Below are 18,437 nucleotides of genomic sequence, written 5' to 3' on the forward strand. Positions count from 1 at the left end.
TAATTAAAAAGTTCACTAGTCAAATATTTTAACCAACTGGCTGTTCTTGTGGTGCTCACCTAGGGGAGTCCAGTAAATAAGACTACCCCTGGTTCTTTCTATAGAGTTGCAAAAACGTTAAGACTTTTTGAATTCTTCAACAGCTAATTTTAGGGGGTCAATTCAAGAGCCCTATGCTTAGACTTCTCAAGGCGTTTGACTTGGTACCGCACAACATTTTGACTAAAAAGCTAGAACGATATCAAGTTAACATGGCACACATTAAATGGATTCAAACTGGTTAACTGAAAGGTCTCAAAAACATTGTAAAACAGGGAATCATCACTGAACGGCTGTGTTTCCAGAGGGGTCCTGCAGGGATCAGTTTGTAACCCTATGCTATTTAACATTTTTATCAATTACCTGGAAGAAAACCACAGAAAAAGCTTGCATATGACAAAAATTGAGGGAGTGGTAAATAATGTAGAGAACAGGTCACTGATTCAGAGCTATCTGGATTGCTTGGTAAACTGAGTACAAGCAAATACGCATTTTAATACAGTTTAAGCCGTACACATGTAAAAATAAAGAATGAAGGCCAGACTTCTAGGATGGGGGACTAGCTGGGGAAGCAGTGACTCTAAAAAAGACTTAGGGTTGTGACGGATAATCAACTGAACATTAGCTCTCAATGAACTAATGCAATCCTGGGATGCATAAGCTGTGGAATCTCCAGTAGGAGTAGAGAGGTTATTTTACCACTATATTTGGCACTAGTGTGACCGCTGCTTGAGTAGTGTGTCCCGTTTGGGTGCCCATAGTTCAAGAACTATGCTGATAAATTGCAGAGGGGTTCAGAGAATAGACACGAAAATGATTAAAGGATTGAAAACATGCCTTATCGTGATAGACTCCAAGAGCTCAATCTATTTAACTTAACAAAGAAAAGGTTAAGGGGCGATTTAATTACAGTCTAAGTACCTACACGAGGAACAAATATTTAATAATGGGCTCTTCAGTCTAGCAGAGAAAGGTCTAACATGATCCAATGAGTGGAAGTTGAATCTAGATAAATTCAGACGGGAAATAAGGCATAAATTACTCTGACTGTTAAAAATGTATCATTGGTACAATTTACTAAGGGTCATGTTGGATTTGCCATGGACAAATTTGAAATGAAGATGGGCTGTTTTTCTAAACGATAGGCTCTAGAAATTATTCTGGGAAAGTTCTCTGGCCTGTATTATGCAGAAGGTCAGACTGGGTCATCCCAATGGTCCCTTCTGGCCTTAGCATCTGTGGATAGCAGGCCCCAAATACACGTTCACCTATTTACAAACTTTATGATATGCTTTGTAGAATTTCTTCATTTCCCCCTGTCCACAAGCCCCCATCCCCAGCACTGAAGCTTTTATTTAAAATAAAAATAGCATCCACCATTTACAACAGACAAATATGTGCAGACGATAGAAGCGAAAATGGTTACAGAGCTAATTTCAGTTTCATTTTGTATTAAAATAGTTGGACACTTGAATATGTCTTAAGCAGAGGACAGGTAGGGTTCCTGTAAAATTCACACTTTGGGTTTGTTGCCACCTCATAGTACTCAAGCACTTGAGTGTCAATGTTAAATTCTAATTACTGGTAAAGAACGTCAATATTTGTGAGAACTCAGTAAAATAACAGGTTCCCTATAATGACTCTTCAGCACATTCCTCAAATCTGAAAAACAAAAAGAGGAATGTCTTCTTCCACACTCTATGCTTGTGGTGACCTCCGTCTAACTCCAATGAATTCAGCTTCCCCTATCTTTGCCATTCAAATCCATTCTGAAGACCCAGTTCTTCTACTAGGCCCACAAACACTCATCTGCATCAGTTAGCTGCCCTCTCAAGTCCCTTCTTATTTAAGAGGGAATGAAAGATAGGAGGGAAAATGAGTTAAAACATCCCAAGCCACCACCTCCTCTAAGGCTTCAGTGTGTCTGGTCTTACCTGTGTAGAGTTTGCAAGCTTCTCAGAACAGGGACAGACTGTGCAACTTGTATGGCATCAAGTGCATCATTTGCACCTAACAATAACATGACATGTATCTTGTGAAAACATGCAGCCTGAGCCATAGTGTGTGTAATTCTCCCATCCCACACCCACACGTCATCCCACATGGAATCTAGACTGTAAATACCTCCAGGCAGAGACTACAACTTTATTCTCTCAAGCACCACACACACTCATTCTCTGGCGCTGTACAAAATGTTAACAGGTAAATAAAATGATTAATACCAGATACCTATTGCTGACATTTTCAGTGACTAGGTTCTGAGTGTAAAAATCTGTTCCATTTCTGAACACCACAAAGAGCCCCAAATCACTTTTACTTTCGGAAAAGGTACCACCCAAGAAAAGAGTTGTGTAACAATGAAAGTCGCAACTGGTCAGTAAACTTTATTTCAGTTATAAAATCCTCATGCTTATGATTCATCTCACATGTGTCACTAAAGCCTAGATACAGCGTAGGAATTTCCCTGATGAAAAATAGACCACATTTGTTACTGAGGATAGGAAGAACATTCCAGTACACTCTGCCATCTTTGCCTATTTGCTTGCATCATTGGCTTTGTTCTCAAAAGCAACAATGATTCATGAATCTACAGGGTGTCAACTGATTAAAACTTACAAATGCCTAACTGGTGTCTTGGAAGGAGATTTTGGCAGTTTAAGTGTTCTAATCCCTTTAGGAAAGTAAAAACAATTCAGACACTGAGTATAAGAAATAAAAGCATTGTTCCCATTATAAACAATTATTGCAATGTTTCCTGACCAGCTCTAGAACAGAAACATGGGAGGAAGATGGCATTTGGCATGGCAACAGTCTTCTCTACCAGGCAGAAACTGAGTTTGACTTATCCAAGTTACAACCTGAGCAACACTATTTTGCACAGAAGTTTCTTGTTAAGCCCAGGACTGCATGCACAGTTAGGGAAGAGTCAGGCTGTGCACCTATGGTGAAAAGTTTAACGAGGGTGAGAAGAGTGGCTCTCCAGACTCTAACACTGAGGATGTGCAATAAAGGAGCTCCCCTTCCGGCAGAGCTTCCAAGGTGCGTTCCATAGAGGGCATTCAGGTGGTGTCTGCCAAAGACGAGACATAGAAAAGAAATTTAATTTAAAAAATTCCATTTCATTAAAATGTTATGGATTGTACAAGTAGCATATTAAGCACTCAAATCAGAAAATGCCGGAAGTTGAGGCTAGATGTGTAATCTGGAGAAGAGAGCTTTAAACCATTACAAAGAGAGATTCCCAACTCTCCCAAAGGATAAACAAACTTGTTTCCAGCCCTGGGAAGGCCTGAGGTATTGACTTTAGTTACATTTTGTATTTATAAAAAGTTTTGGCTCTTTAGAGGTGCTGCATTCTTACTAGTTTTAGATTTTCTGTCCCCCTGAACCCTAACAGAGTTGGACTCATGATAAATAAGGCAGCCTGACTTTAAAGGTGGAGGGATACAATAAATCTGGATAAAATAGTAAATACAGTATTTCTAAAATATTTTAAAATAATGTATCTTACAGAATACACATGGGCATGTTATGGCATAAAGATTTTAAGGATACTCACTTGGAATGATGTCCATAACAGCCATTTCAAACGCATGCAGATAAACACTTTATACAGCCCACACCATAATGCAGGGGTGGCCAAACTTACTGACCCTCCACACACGATAATCTTCAGAAGTTCAAGAGCTGAGGCTCAGCTGCCAGGACTTGGGGCCCCACTCCTGCAGAAGCCCCAAGCTCTGCCAGGCATGCCCTGTGGGGCTGAAACCCCCAAACCTCCCATCCCTGCTGGGCAGAAGCCCCTACCCCACCACCCTGCTGCAAGGCAGAGATCACAAGCTCCCCCTCACACCACGCCAAAGTCCAGTAGGTGGAGAATGGGGGGAGGTGGAGGGCTCCGAGATCCAAACTAACTCTAAAAGAGCCACATGCGGCTCACAAGCCACAGTTTGGCCACCCCTGCCATACTGTTATTCACTCTATATGTGATAATAATGCTCTGCTAGACCTCATACTTTCCATCTGTTTACGATCTTATGTACAGACTAAACCACATACTGAGGGTACGAGGGCAGTCTATATGGGACTCGAACTACTCCAAAGACAAACGTGAAAATTACATAATTATTTTAAACACTTTTTTTTAAATCTGAATGTTTCTTATGCAGAAAGGATTCCACCATTTTAGAACTACAGTGTGAGGAGTACAGCAAGAGCATATTTTAACCAACCCACATGCCCAATAATTCTGCTTCTTTAATGTTATCTTGGACTAGTAATCCCACTTGCATGTGGTTTTCTGTCTCTCTCTCATCTTTAACATCTGCCTCAACATAAAGTAAATACTAATATCCTCCCTCAGAATTGGAAACAATTTTTTTTGTATTTGTCGACTATATGAAAGGAGCCTACACATTCACCTTGCCCACAACTACCACGTTAAAAAGCAGAAAGTCATTCATTCAACAAGGATTCTAAAATTGAGTGAGCCATCAGTGTATTAACAGCTTATTTTTGTTGACATTGGTATTTAGGATAACATATCACAAGTCTAGAGACCTGATCTATCTCCCTATTAATATTGATATGAAAATCTTAATGCAAATTGAAGACAGAGAAAATGTGTTAACAGTAAGCCTAGGTTATCGATACAATTCAGAAAAAACAGGAGCTCTATGACATCCTATAAGACCAGTCATACTGCATCAGGCCATGATCCATCTTGCCCAGTATCCTATCTCTGACAGTGGCCCATACCAGAGTTTCAAGCGGAATGTACAGAATTGGGCAGTTACCGAGTGACCCACCCCTACTTTCCACTCCCAGCATCTGATAAAGATTTAAATTTGTCCTGAGTACAAGGTTGCATCCCTGACCATTTTGGCTACTAGCCATTGATGGACCTTTCCTCCAAAAACATATCTAGTTCTTTTAATCCAGTTAATACTTTTGGCCCTCACAACATCTCATGGCAAGTCAACACGTTCCATAAGTTAGTTGTGCACTGTGTGAAAAAGTACTTACTCTTGTTTGTATTAAACCTGATACCTGTTCATTTCATTGGGTGTCCCCTGGCTTTTATATTGTGGGAAAGGGTAAATAACATCGCTATCAACTTTTCCACATGATTTACTCACCCAGTTTTGTGAGATCACTAACTCCTTGCAGACTACTTTGGACTTAACTATTTTAAATAATTGTGTCATCGACAGACTTTGCCACTTCACTGTTCCCCTCCTTTTCCGGATCATTAATGGATACGTTGAATGCCATAGGTCCCAGTACCCACTGTTCACCTCTCTCCACTGTGAAAAGTGACCATTTATTCCTACTCTTTGTTTCCTATCTTTCAGCCAGTTACTGATCCATGAGAGGACTCTTCCCTCTTATCCCATGGCTGCTTAGTTTCCTTAAGAGCCTTTGGTGAGGGCCCTTTCCTGTCCAATATTTATATAAATCCAGTATATTATTTCAACGAAAAGCAGTACATGTTTAAATGTTAGTGTAATAAAGTTAAAATATTTTAAATAGAAAAAAATAGTGTTAAATGTATCACAAAATCAGGCCCCCATTTAGTTTAAATGACGCTGCCTTTATTGTAGCATTTCTTCCAGAAGACAATTTAATTCTAGAAGCATGTACTGAAATTGGCTTTTCACTATGGGAGTCAGCTTTACAATTGTATCCTTCTCAGGAGGTCAGAGTGAAGCGAGACTCAAGCTCTAAAAAGCAATTCTGTTTAGCAGCACTACCTTATTCATCTTTTTAATCTTACACCTACATGTTCATTACGGACTCGGTGAAATACTAATGCCAAAACCACCATCAAAAGCCATTTCAATCTCTCTGCTGCTCTGAGAAAACCTTGACCCCTCTGCTTCTCTAATGAAGATGTTAGGGAAGTGAGAATTATACCAACTGTCAGCTCTTACACTAGAATTTTCTGCTACAGAAACATTCAAATCACTGAATTCTGGAGCATTAGGCTCAGTGTAATGCAGCATCTTCTTTCTGCAACAAAAACAGAATGCAGCTAACTTGTTAAAAACAAATAGCTTCGAACAGCTTAACAAAAAATCTCTCTACCACACATTACCATGACAGGACGGTCTTGCAGGATTACATAAATTCGTATGTACGAAGCTAGATTCCTATACTCTCCTTTTAGTTCCCTCCCCTCTTTCCATTCGTAGAGACAGGATTTGGCTTTTTATTATTGTGACACGGCTACAAGTCTTGTATTTTTTTTCCCAAGGTAGTAAGATTCATGGTCATTCTGATAGCTCATTGAAGGAAGTTCAATTATTGGCTGCTGGCTACCAAGAAACCTGTCCCACACTCCCACTAATCTCACTCTGTTGATAGCTCCACTGTTTCCATAGGACAGATGCGCCATGGTAGAATGTTACTTCAAAGTGAGAAGCAATCAGATGAGTTGGATCACTGGGGTTCAAGACACTGAATTTAATTCAGTGGGGAGCCTACGTAGTGTCCGTTTTAGTCACCCATGCTGTTTAGCAGGGATACTGCTGTAAACTGTACAAGCCAGATTTGTTTGTTTGTTTGAGTGCCTACATGTTTATTCCCAGGAACAGTACCTTGTGCAAACTGATGGTCAAAATCATGGACTGCAGAAGCCAAGCATTTACGGGATGGGGTGCAATGTTCTTGCAATATGTGGAAGGTAGCACAGCAGCTGTTCCTACTTGATTATCCATTACTAATGAGTCCAAGACCACCTCTAGGCTGTGTATCACTGACAACAGAGGGAGCCATGTCCTCCACTGAGGGTGAATAAATGATATTGCTAGTTCATCAAGCTTCAGCCAGCTGTTCATCAGTCACTGATCTCATTCAGACCGTGGACTAATTTGGAGATGGTTTACATGTGCATAAAGGTGTGCTGCTGATATTCATGTGCTAAATTGCAATGATCATGTAGTCCTGACTTCATCACCAGTATTAAGCCCACTAGTCTACCTCTGCAGTGACTGTTTTAAAACCGGAGATCTCAGCATCACCCAATTTATTTTTTGGTAATCTGTCAGGTTTTTCATTCCCCCTTCCCCAATCTCCCCAAATTTCAATGACCCTGGAGAGGGAGGCAGGCTAGCAGTCCTTGACCGATGAACAATTTTAAAATGTGCCATCATGATTCTGCAGAGCTAGAAACAGCAGCTATATCTCACTGGAAAACATCCTTCGGGCAGCAACCACTCCTTCGGGCAGCAACCACTCCGTGTATATCTGGACAGCACAGTGCACACTGTGGGTACTACCACAAACAATCTCCACTTTCCAATGTGATAAACAATTCATTACTTTTAGCCCTAGAAGTTAGAGCTATCGGAGTTTAAAATATTTTTTTCCTATATATAATGTTCCAATTTTGTCATTTTTGTCATTTCCTCAGTAATATTCTCTCTCCATCTGAGTCATCTATGGTTGGACTCAATTAAAGCAGTGTGGCTTTATATAGTCAAAGAATAAAAAAAAAACAGACCGAACAAAGTTTTACTTTCATTATCTCAAATTTAATGGAAAATTCCATATTTTGGGTAGAGAAGGAAACTTCTTTGACCGGTTTTTAAAGGGAAGTGGTTATACTAAAGCAGTTCTGAAGTTTGGAATGACAGTAGCTGTCTTGGGGGAAGAGAGATTTGTGGCCAGACTACAGGTAAGATAGATAAAGGTGCATGATAGATGCAATTTGCCATGAAGCTTTACGATCTGTCACACATATCGTACAATAACATATATTGAACATATATTGTATACACATACATAAGCTTAGATAGTCACTAACATTTTCTTGTAGGTTGAAGTTACTGAAATTAATGAGGAAAAAAATTAAGTCCGGTTTTAAAAAAATCAAGTTCAAAATGCAAATATTCAAATTGAATACTGCTTAGTCCAAAATTTAAAGGAATACAATTATCTTTCATATCAAATTATTAAGTACGTCTGGTTTGTTAATACACGTGGTGTTTTACAATTGATTTTGATGTGGTGCAATGCCACAAAAAACTCAGGTGAATGCCAGTTAGAGAAATATTTACTGTGCATATAGCAAGAGGTCTCCTACTCAATCACATTTTAATTACTGTAATAAACTGTGGCAGGAGAGAGCTGCTGATGCTTGTCCTGTGTTCTGTTTCACTGTGAACGATTTTTATTATTATTAATACTCACCAAGGGAAAGTGAAATGGCTTGTTTAGTATGAATATCTTGGAATATTAATATGGACAGTCTAAGTACAACATTATTTCTTTTCAAAACTTAGAATGGAAGAAAAACTCCACAAACTTGTGAAACAGACCATCTGATTCAGTGGATGCCCATTTCTACACTGAATTAGTCTTTTTTTAAATAAAAGCAATTAGTATCACGACAACTAGATTACAACATAATTTAAATTCAGCATAAGCCAACTGTTAATCAAGCACCTAAACTCCCAAGAACCAACACACTCTCTAGGTTATTTATTACATTCCTTCGCCATAGTATTTGAGGACCTGTAGACAGGCAATTTCAATCCTGGACTGATACCTCACAACCTGCACAGTTAAAAATTGCAGCTTTGCACCACAGAAAAGTGGAGAATCCCAGCTTTCAGTTAGGATTCTATTCTCTGAAACTGCCAAGGCTAGAGAAAGATCAGTTATACTGTTTGCATTATTTTGCTTTTCACAGTACAGCAGCACACACCATTCTCCCATAATCAATCTCAAATTACCCTATTTAAGTTCATTTTTCTGCATTCCACTCTAAGTAATCCTAAGTGTATATGTATAGAAAAAAATTCTATGAATTCCTACATCTAAGGATGTTATGAAAATATGAGTCCCAAACACAGTTTGCAGTAATTTTCCAAAGCCTTCATTTATTAGCATTATGCAAACCTAGGAAGCATAGAAGTCTACTCTCCATTGGCTTCAATTACCCAGCAGAAGGAACATTAGACAAGTTAAAATTTTAACTCCAAGTCTCTTATTTAAGAGCTTTTTGGGAATCAGAGGTAAAAAAAGGCTCATGACATACTGTGCAAGGATATTAAAAGTACCTTAGTGACTCAGCAGCCAGGCACACTAACAAGCTAGGAACTTTGCTGAAATTAGACAAAAACTGATGCCAGACAGTTCACTAGAATAAAATTAACAGTCCTGCTTTCATCAAGGGTCAGGAAAACATTGCTACATTTGAACAGGTTTTCTTAAAAATGGAAGTTTTATTTTTATTTTTTTTTAAATATCCATGGACATTTGCTAGCATAAAATTTAATTCAGCGTGTCTCAGCTATTCCATCACAAACGTTTAAAATGTTCATATTCAGTATGAAAATAGCAGAAAGGTGAAGTAGAAAAACACCATCATGATCATACCAGTATGTGGCTTTGGTTTTTGTTTTTTTTGCGCACAGAAATAACACAAAACAAAATAAAGTGCTTCAGAAAAAAGCAAGTAATTCAAATATTTACCGATTCCATAGCTGAAAGCTGTTGCTAGCGGAGCATGTATTAAATCCAATAGAGGTGTGTCCCAAAGCAGCTGTGTATTCTGAAAGAGAAGACTAAAATTAGTTCATGTAAATATTAAAACACATAGTTAACTTTTAACTTCACTTAAAAGCATACCAGGCATTCAAAGGAAATGTACTAAATAAATACACCTGATAAAAACAAGACATTATCTTTGTGTCTACTCCTATGACTTTCTGGTCTAACAGGCCTTTATCAGGATTGGAACAAGAAATGGTTTCATGGCAGGCTTAACAGTACATCAGCAACTAATTTTTAAAAGATAGCTGAAAGCAGTTTTCAGGTACTACACACACATTCAAGTCTCTCAACAAATTGATTTTGGTTTTACAATCACACTTTCCTATTTTTTAAAACATTCTCTTTCCTGTTGCTGTGAGACCCTGACGTAAATACCAAGGAAACTGACTCCACAACGGGAAACCTTAAACTGCATGCATGCTGTCAAATTCCATAACCTGGAAAATACAATCTCTCTGACCTCTTTCAGTTATAGTAATCTTAGGTGCTACCTGTGATAGTAGGGAAATTCAGATAGAACTGTGATTGTTTTTAAAGTTGGTGTCCTTTTAATTTGCCATTCTCAGAGTAGCAAGCTGCCGATTAGAAAGACCTGGCCTTTTATTCATTATTCTTGCTGCACTCACTTCTTTTTAAGGATGTTTTTCAAGTGAAATTCTGAAATTGAAGCTTTCGGGTGCTGGGCAGCGATTGCCAACAGTTTCCTTGACATCCGAGTACAAGGCAGAACTACAATGATGGATCGGATGACAAAGCTAGTGAGAAAAATGTTAGCCCATAGTTTCCACTATGGGCTAACATAAAAAAATCAAAGTGTTCAGTTACTCCTTCTTCACAATTCTTTCCTAACTGGAGGAAACACATACATAATAAATTATCTAAATAGAGCAGATTACTGGATATTATGTTAGCATATTCTTATTCATGACTGCAGAGAAGCCTGCCACTTCTATGGGAAAGAAAAAAGTTTAAGTTAGCGCTAGGGAAAATGATATATAGCTATCAAATGTATAACTACATAAACTAATCCCCCACAAACGATAATCCTAGCTCAGAGATGTTGCTATTATAGACTACCAGAAACATTTGGTTCAATGCAAAGACATGTTAAAAAGAACTAAGCACAAGCCATTGTGCAGGCTTCCCCAAGCAACTGACTTCATACCCTTGACATGTACATTTGACCTTCTGGAACAGTTCTCGGGTCACTCAGAAGACTAGCTGTCCTGAAATCACCTTTAAAAGCTTCTTCAGATCAAGGCAGGATGCTTTGAAGCCTTGGTATCATTACATATCTTGAATACGCAAGTTTTCAGAAAAAATAATTGAGATGTATAAGAGAATCTGAACCAAACAAACACATTCTAATGATCTAGATCACAGGGGAAGAACAGTGGCATCAAGAACAAATTGTTCTATAGGAGGAGAATCTCAGATGTTTTCAATAATAAGAGAGGAAGGAACTACGCAACTCTTATTACAAGGGTTCCCCTTCTACTAACCAGCCAAAGCAGTCACCTTAGAACAGTGCTTTTCAACCTGTGGTCCTTGGAGCCCTGTGGGTCTGCAGACTACGTCTAAGATTTCCAAAGCAGTCCACACCTCCATTCCAAATTTTTTTTAGCAGTTAACAAATGAAAAAAGGTTGAAAACTGCCTTAGAAGATATTTACTGGAATCCGCTGAAGAAAACCTTCCACGGGACTGCACACACTAACCAAAATGCATCATTTCTAAGGATCATCTCCCACTGCTTCCTCTATTGAGGCTATTCTGAAATGCACCAACAGCAAGGAAGAGTATGCCATTCCATGCTACCATTTAAGTGACTCAATCAAATATGACCTTTTAAAGAAAAGGCATTTCTTATTTGTCAGAAACATTTAGACTTTCATTATTCTAAGCCAGTCTAGGGAGGACCAGACACATACATATGAGGACTCAAGATGATTGTTTAGGCACACTTTAGTGACTCCTAAAACATGTATTTGCAGCTACAAAGACTTATGAATACCGTTCTGCTGAAACCCTAGGGGCTCTAGATACACAACAAAACAAAATAAATATTATGGCCATGGAATCATTTATCAACTTTCTCCAAAACTTGACGTTTGTTTTGGTCAAGGTCCCTTAAACTCAGCACATGCTTAGAGAAAGGTGACTTAAGGACATTTTCCTATAAAAGTCATTTTGTTAATGCAAGAACAAATCTTTGGTCCCTTTTTAAAAGTGATTATATCCCATTCACAGGGCTAAGAGTTACGTTAGGCCTGCCACTAGTCTCTTCTATGGTCTCCAACTCTAGAATATCTCTTCTAGTCTAAAACATGACACAGAGGAGAATTATGCCTGACTGATTCACTTTAAGTTACTGTGAGCATGCAAACAGGTTTTTTAAATAATTTTTTGCAGACTATCGTCTCTTTACATAAACTGCTTTTACTGACTGATCCTGCATGGAATCCTCTTCATCTCCCAAATCTGGATTCTCTCAAATATACTTATTCTGGGGACACAGTGACCATGACCTCTATTCTTTCTAAGTAGTAATACAGAACTACAGAAATCAGAAAGCTCCCCATCATTGCAACTTCCCTCCTCGAACAGGAAAAGCTTCTGCCCTTTATCTAGAATCCAAAGCTGGAGATGGGATGACAAAAGGACTTTAAAGAGTCCAGGCACAACTATAACTCCAACTCTTAAGTCTTATTGGGAGAAATGGGGAAAAAACAAAGCACTAACTTCCTAACCTAGGCAACACAAGAGAACCAATTAAACAAGCAGACCTAGCATGTGATAATGGAACATTTAATATAAACTAGTCACTTAAGCGGGGGGTTCCAAGAAGTCCAAAGGGGTACATGATCTTTGCATTGCACTGCAGCAGATCACCAACAGTACTGTGGGTGACCAAAGGCCACCAAGGGAAGGTTAAAAAAAATAAAAATCAAGATATCTCCCCACATCAGCATCTAGGACAAACAGCACTATTCAGTGTCTATGACCCAATTCAGACTGTTCTAAGAGCATATGCATGCAATTCCATTGAGTTCAGTGGAGTTACATCTTGAGTTACTCTGACTCCGAATTTGGCCCTATTTTTGTAGACTCACTGACACCCCTCTGAAAGCACAGACTCTGCTGTCACTCAGCCTACACTGAAAGAATGACAGCCAATAACCACCATCTCTAACATGGAAACATTTGTGACTTGTCCTTTTTGATTCCAGCAAGTTGTCCCTTCCATCCAGTCTTACATACTCTAGGATTCCCACTTCTCATCTTTATCCTTCGCCTCTTCAAACAACCATCCTTCTCCCAATCACCCTTGCTCCCCCATATCCCTCTCTGCACAACAGATGATACTGCTTTTCCGATGCTAACCCCTTTACTGGAAACAGTCTGTGCTTCAGCAACTCCTTTACCAATCGTTCCATGATGTGATAGTCTGGGGGACTTGTCTATGTACAATTTATGAATGCCAGTTGGATTTTATTAACTCTGTATGTTTATGCTTTATGGCTGTATTTTGCTGTAGTCTTGCATCATACTACTTGTGATAAGGAAAGGGAGGGGCACCTGGCTGTGTGCCTCGGAATGAGATGGATAAGGACCGCCAACAACTGAATGAACCTTGCCCTGGCAGAACAATGAGGTGGTTGCAGTGTGGGTAAAACCAGTTTATGTCTGGACTCCAGCGGGGTTGTGACCAAGGCCAGATCTACACTACAGACCTATGACTACATAACTTCATTGCTCAGGGGTGTGAAAAATCCACACCGAGTGACGTAGTTATACCGATCTAAATCCCTGTGTAGACAGTGCTATGTCGGGAGGACGCCTTTTCCCGTCGACACGGCTACTGCCTCTCGGGGAAGATGGATTAACTACGCCAACGGGAGAAGCTCTCCCAGCGACATAGGAGCGTCTTCACTTAAGCGCTGCAGCTGTGACAATGCAGCATATTAAGTGTAGCCCTGTCCCAAGTAACTGATCACCTGACAGGGAACCTTGATCATCTGAGAGGGGGCCTGAGGCTGATCAGGATAGTCACATGGCAAAGGGGACTGGAAATCTATAAAAGGACCAAGTCTGCTCAGAGCAACTCTCTCACCAACCAGAACAGAAAGAAGTCTGTGCCGGAAGAGTAAAACCTGGAGAACCAGGAACTCACTGACCAAATCCCAAAGAATGCTCAGGAGCGGTGATGAAACTGGAAAGGAATTGCATGCAGGTATTTCTTATTTTGCATGGATCTGTATACTGTGTGCTATCTAAAAGTAAAAAAAGAGTGAGTGGTTAAGAAATCTCTCTGCAAAATATTTTCTTCAACTATCACTTATCCACAGGGGTTAAACTATAAACCAGAGTACGCATGAAGGTGCGGCTCTAAGAAAGGTGTTCCTAAGCTACTGGGGAGTTTGGGGACAGGGGGTTCTAGCAATGGTCTGGGGGCCTACAGCAGCTACACCATAGGGTTCCACATCCGAGAAGGGATGCCAGACAGTCTATGCCCAGGGAGTGGGACCCCAGAGGCCAAAGAGACAGTTCCTGGAGCCTACTCCAGCACTAGGGAGCTTAAAGCACACAGACCCACCATGTGGGTCCAAACACAGCAGCCCAGTGAAGGTTCAGCAGGGGGATCTCAACCAGGGCCGTGACACATCTACAGATGGGTTTTTCAATTATTGTAAACAGATAATTCCTGAACACATTACTCTTGAGAAACTGAATGCAGGGACAGAAGCTGGTTTACTCTGGTGGAATTAGAGAGGGTGCCCCCTAAGGTACTTCTGTACTGAAAACCTTCATATCCATTTATTCAAAACCTAATTAAAGTAAACCAGATAAGGTTACAATGTGTTACAATGCACAAAAGACAATACGGTTAGTTAAATAATGCTTATCCTGTGCTAGTTTTACCATTTAATTAGGTGGGAAAGCTAATTATGTCTAGCATTATAAATTATTTTTTGTGCCACTTACCCATTTCACCTGCTTGCAGACTAGTTTATCAGGTATACTAGTTCTGCTAATCTTGGTAATGCCAATCCTGACCTGTAATATTAGCACACTCTCCCGCCAACTGCCAATAAGGGACAAGATATTACATTAATAGCTTTGTTTTCCTTCAAGGCACTTTTCATAAGAATGCTGAAAAAACAGCTCTTTTTCTTGGAAAGAAATACAGGCAACATACAGATTATTCAAAACCAGAGGCAATCACTTACTTGTTTTCTATCTAACCAAAGATTGGTAAGTGAAGGTTTCAAATACTGAAGAAACTTGGAGATGCTCATTTACCTTCCTCATTCCATTTTTTAAAAATTTCCATCAATTTCAGAGCATAAAATTTCTATATAGTTTCCACCCAACCAACTACCTTTCAAGCACTTAGGAACAAACCAATGTGAAGAAACCAAGACATTTCTCCTCTAACAACACCTGGTTAATGTCTAACTATGTTTATATACCACAGTTCCAAAACTGTGGTCGCCTGGACCATTTGCTGGTGTCCCAGAGCACTGTTTGGTTGCATGGTTAACTCACATGCCATCTGCTTTTAGGTCTCTAAGCTCTTTACTGCAAATCAGCTGCAAACTAGGATGAACCAGCCTAGCTGCCTCTCCTAGGGGTCACTGCTACCAGTAGGAGTGGCGCTGACAGTCACCAGCTGGAAAGAAACATCCAAAGGGGAAAATAACAAGGAAACATGGAGGGAGAAAGAGGACCTGGCAACAGGGGAGGTATGTGCAGGGTGCAGAGAAAAAACACCGTGGAGCAAGTGAACATTTTCAGGGAAGCAGGAGGAAGCAATAAACAGATGGAGAGCATGGAGAGCAAAAGGAGACTGATTAACGCCTTTCAAAAAAGGCAAAACATAATTAAAGACATACAACTACATTCAAAAAATACTTTCTTACTGTTCCTCTTCCATGTAAGCAATTCTTGTACTGTCAGAGGGATGCTGTGCAATTGTGAATGGGTAGTCTGGCAGTACGGAAGATTATGAATGTCTTGCATTTATATGGCACCTTTCCCCCTTAACTAAGGTATGGTTAAATGTTCCCATTACAAGATTTACAATTGTTCTATGCTGAAGTTATCCACTTCCAAGAAGTGACCAAATAAAGACAGCCTGTAGCACAAAAATCAAAGCTGAACTTCAGCCATACCATCATGGTGCTTCTTACTCTAGTGCCAGGTAATCACTGCAGTAAATTCTCAAACAAATTGCTGCTAGAAGTCAAAACAAATCCTGTCCAATGAAACAAGGAAATGCAATTTTTGTAACAGATTTTGTCTGACTTTCTTTCCCAGAAGATTTAATGCTAAAGTAACATACGCTTAAGTTACCTATAAATCTATAATTGATAACATTTATAGAATTACTGTGCATGACTTGTATAGTATTAACATAGGAGTTAAAATTGTTAGAAAAAAAATCCAGCTAATGATATTCTGAAGTAATTCAATAGGTTTCTATTTACCAGGGATAAGCAAAGAATTACTTCAGTGCAGGAGTGGCCAATGTAACAGCCCACCAGCCAGATTTGGCCTACTAGTTACATTTACGAAGTCCATGTGGCATTCAGACTGTGCAGAATCCAAATTTTCATTTTTTAAAAGTTCCTGCACCTCATGGCTGTGAACTATTCAAATGAGATGCTTAGACGAATGGTGCAATCAACATGCACCTCGTTGAGTACATTTTAGAGGCTACTGTTATAGAAGTCTACATAACATTTAATCTGTTGGAAGCTTTAAAATTGTTTTCCCTACCAACTTTTTCCTCACTCACTTTTTTTTTTACTGCAAATCTAGTTCTACAGGAGCTAAGAAGACTAAATTCCCTTCTTTCTGTAAGCGTGCATTGCTGATTGTCAAGCAGTACAGGTACTGACCTGTACTTTGAAAGATTGCTACTATAAAGCAGCAGGGAGATCATTATGCTACATGACATGAAAATGGTGGAATTTTAGAATTTCTTTACAATGAAATGGTGTTATAAATACAAGATAATTAAGTATTCAAGGAGGTGGGTTTTGGTTTGAAACCGGTAGAGAGCCATTTGAGAGTTATGATCCTTAATATCATATACACATTAAGTAAGTGGTGAAACCTAGGTAAGTACTTAAATGATTAAAAAATGAATGGTCTGGCCTCTTCAAGTCCTCCTAGCAATCCCTACTCTATAGCAGAAGTACAACATGAACTAGTACAACATGCATCATGGCCACCCTTTACCCAGTGAGGCACATTCACTGCACAAATGTGTGCTAACCAAATGTACAGTGCACTGCCTGGCCTTTTCTTAGAATTTTTCTCTGAAACGTCAGATTAGGCAAATTAGTAGTACTCTCAAGCTTCCTTTTAAGAAAGCATACCTTATAGATTTCTTGTATCCAAGTTAGACTCTTAGTGCTTTTCATCTTCAAAGCACTTCACAACCACAAGATGTGAATTTTGGTAAAAAATGAACTTTTTACTACTTTTCCATATTGAAATTAAATACGGACTGTTCGTATCACTTAAGTCAGACAGTTAAGATCTGAAAGAGAGGTGGCTGACTGATTCCAACAGCTAGTGAAATGGTGATGTGCTACAGATAGCACTGGGTAAAAAGGATAAAACAGAATGAGATTTTTTTTACAAATACATCAGAGACACAGAACTTCAGTCACGACAAAGGGTGTCTGAGAAAAATGACCTTAGGAGCCAAAACTTATAAGCACGTCCAATAATTCTGATTCTGACAGACTCGTAACACGTAACATGCACAATTTCTTTTCTGTAGTGGTGTGGAAGAACCAGATGCTTAAATCCTGCTTTAAAGAAATAAACAACATCAAGTGCTCACAGCAACCCTACAACAAGCCAGAGTGACAGGACAGAACGACAAATTGACACAAAGCCTTTCACCTTCAAACTAAGGACTTATAATGAATGGATTTAAAAAGTAAATACCAAGACCATGTCCCTCTACACTGCTAATCAGCAAATAAAATCACTTTGATTTAGCAGACAGTAACTTCCATTTTGATGATGATACAAAAGTAAGGTGGACACTAATGAAATCAACACTAGATTCAGCTGCTTGGTTTAGAGTTACACAGGCTTCTTGACGTAGAAGTCTCTTCTGGGAGAAGTATACACTTTTTCCAATACCAGCAGAGGTAGTGCACTCATCTGCCTTTCTACAAAATAGAAATTTTAAGGGAAAGAATAGATTTCCATGAAGGGTCTTTGCAGCTTCTGTAAAAAGGCTGCACTCCTGGGACTATACCAGGGACTGATGAGCTTATACTTCAAAGATAAGCTCCATTACCTCATCAGATGAAAAACCTCAGACAGTTTAGTGGATTTAAAAAAAAATGTCTAGAAACATTCCATAGCGCATTCTACAAACATACTAGGGACAATCCAACAAAATTAGCTTTACATGATACCATATTAAACTGAATGCCACTGAGCCTTCGTATTCCTCACAATGTTGAAAGAGGAGACTCCTTTTCAAATATAGTGGCAGCAAGTTAAAATGCAAGAATTTGAGAATTTGAGGGAATTATAGCATTAAATATTCCTTTTACCTCTAAATTACAAGCCTCCTGGGAGTATTTCTAGACATTCACCTTCGGGACAATGGCGATTACATTCCTATCTGGTTATAGCAGCAAGATTAGTTCTCACAAAGGGTGGAAAGACAAACCCTGATTTATGCAGAACGAATCAACACGGTCTCAGAAAGTACAGTAATTATTATAGAAAAATTCAACCAGTGGCTTCATCAACACTAACAATTAGCCTGTTAAAATTTCAGTCACATTTTCTGTAACA

At 39.2% G+C, this 18,437-nt stretch overlaps 1 protein-coding gene across 11 annotated transcripts in view; it reads right to left on the reverse strand.

Moving 5' to 3' along the window:
* The window catches only part of ANKRD11 (ankyrin repeat domain containing 11), a 211,996-nt gene that overhangs the window by 170,548 nt on the left and 23,011 nt on the right, over nucleotides 1–18,437 (reverse strand). For all 11 annotated transcript variants that reach the window (XR_010592680.1, XR_010592678.1, XR_010592679.1 and 8 more), the window contains exon 2: nucleotides 9,520–9,598. Coding sequence is in view for 1 of the 11 variants with exons in the window: in XM_065567652.1 (XP_065423724.1) it covers nucleotides 9,520–9,528 (9 nt within the window). In the remaining 10 variants the exon portion in view is untranslated. The remainder of the gene's footprint in view (nucleotides 1–9,519; nucleotides 9,599–18,437) is intronic.

Source organism: Chrysemys picta, chromosome 14, assembly GCF_011386835.1.
Source record: "Chrysemys picta bellii isolate R12L10 chromosome 14, ASM1138683v2, whole genome shotgun sequence".
Classification (NCBI taxonomy): Eukaryota; Metazoa; Chordata; order Testudines; family Emydidae; genus Chrysemys; species Chrysemys picta.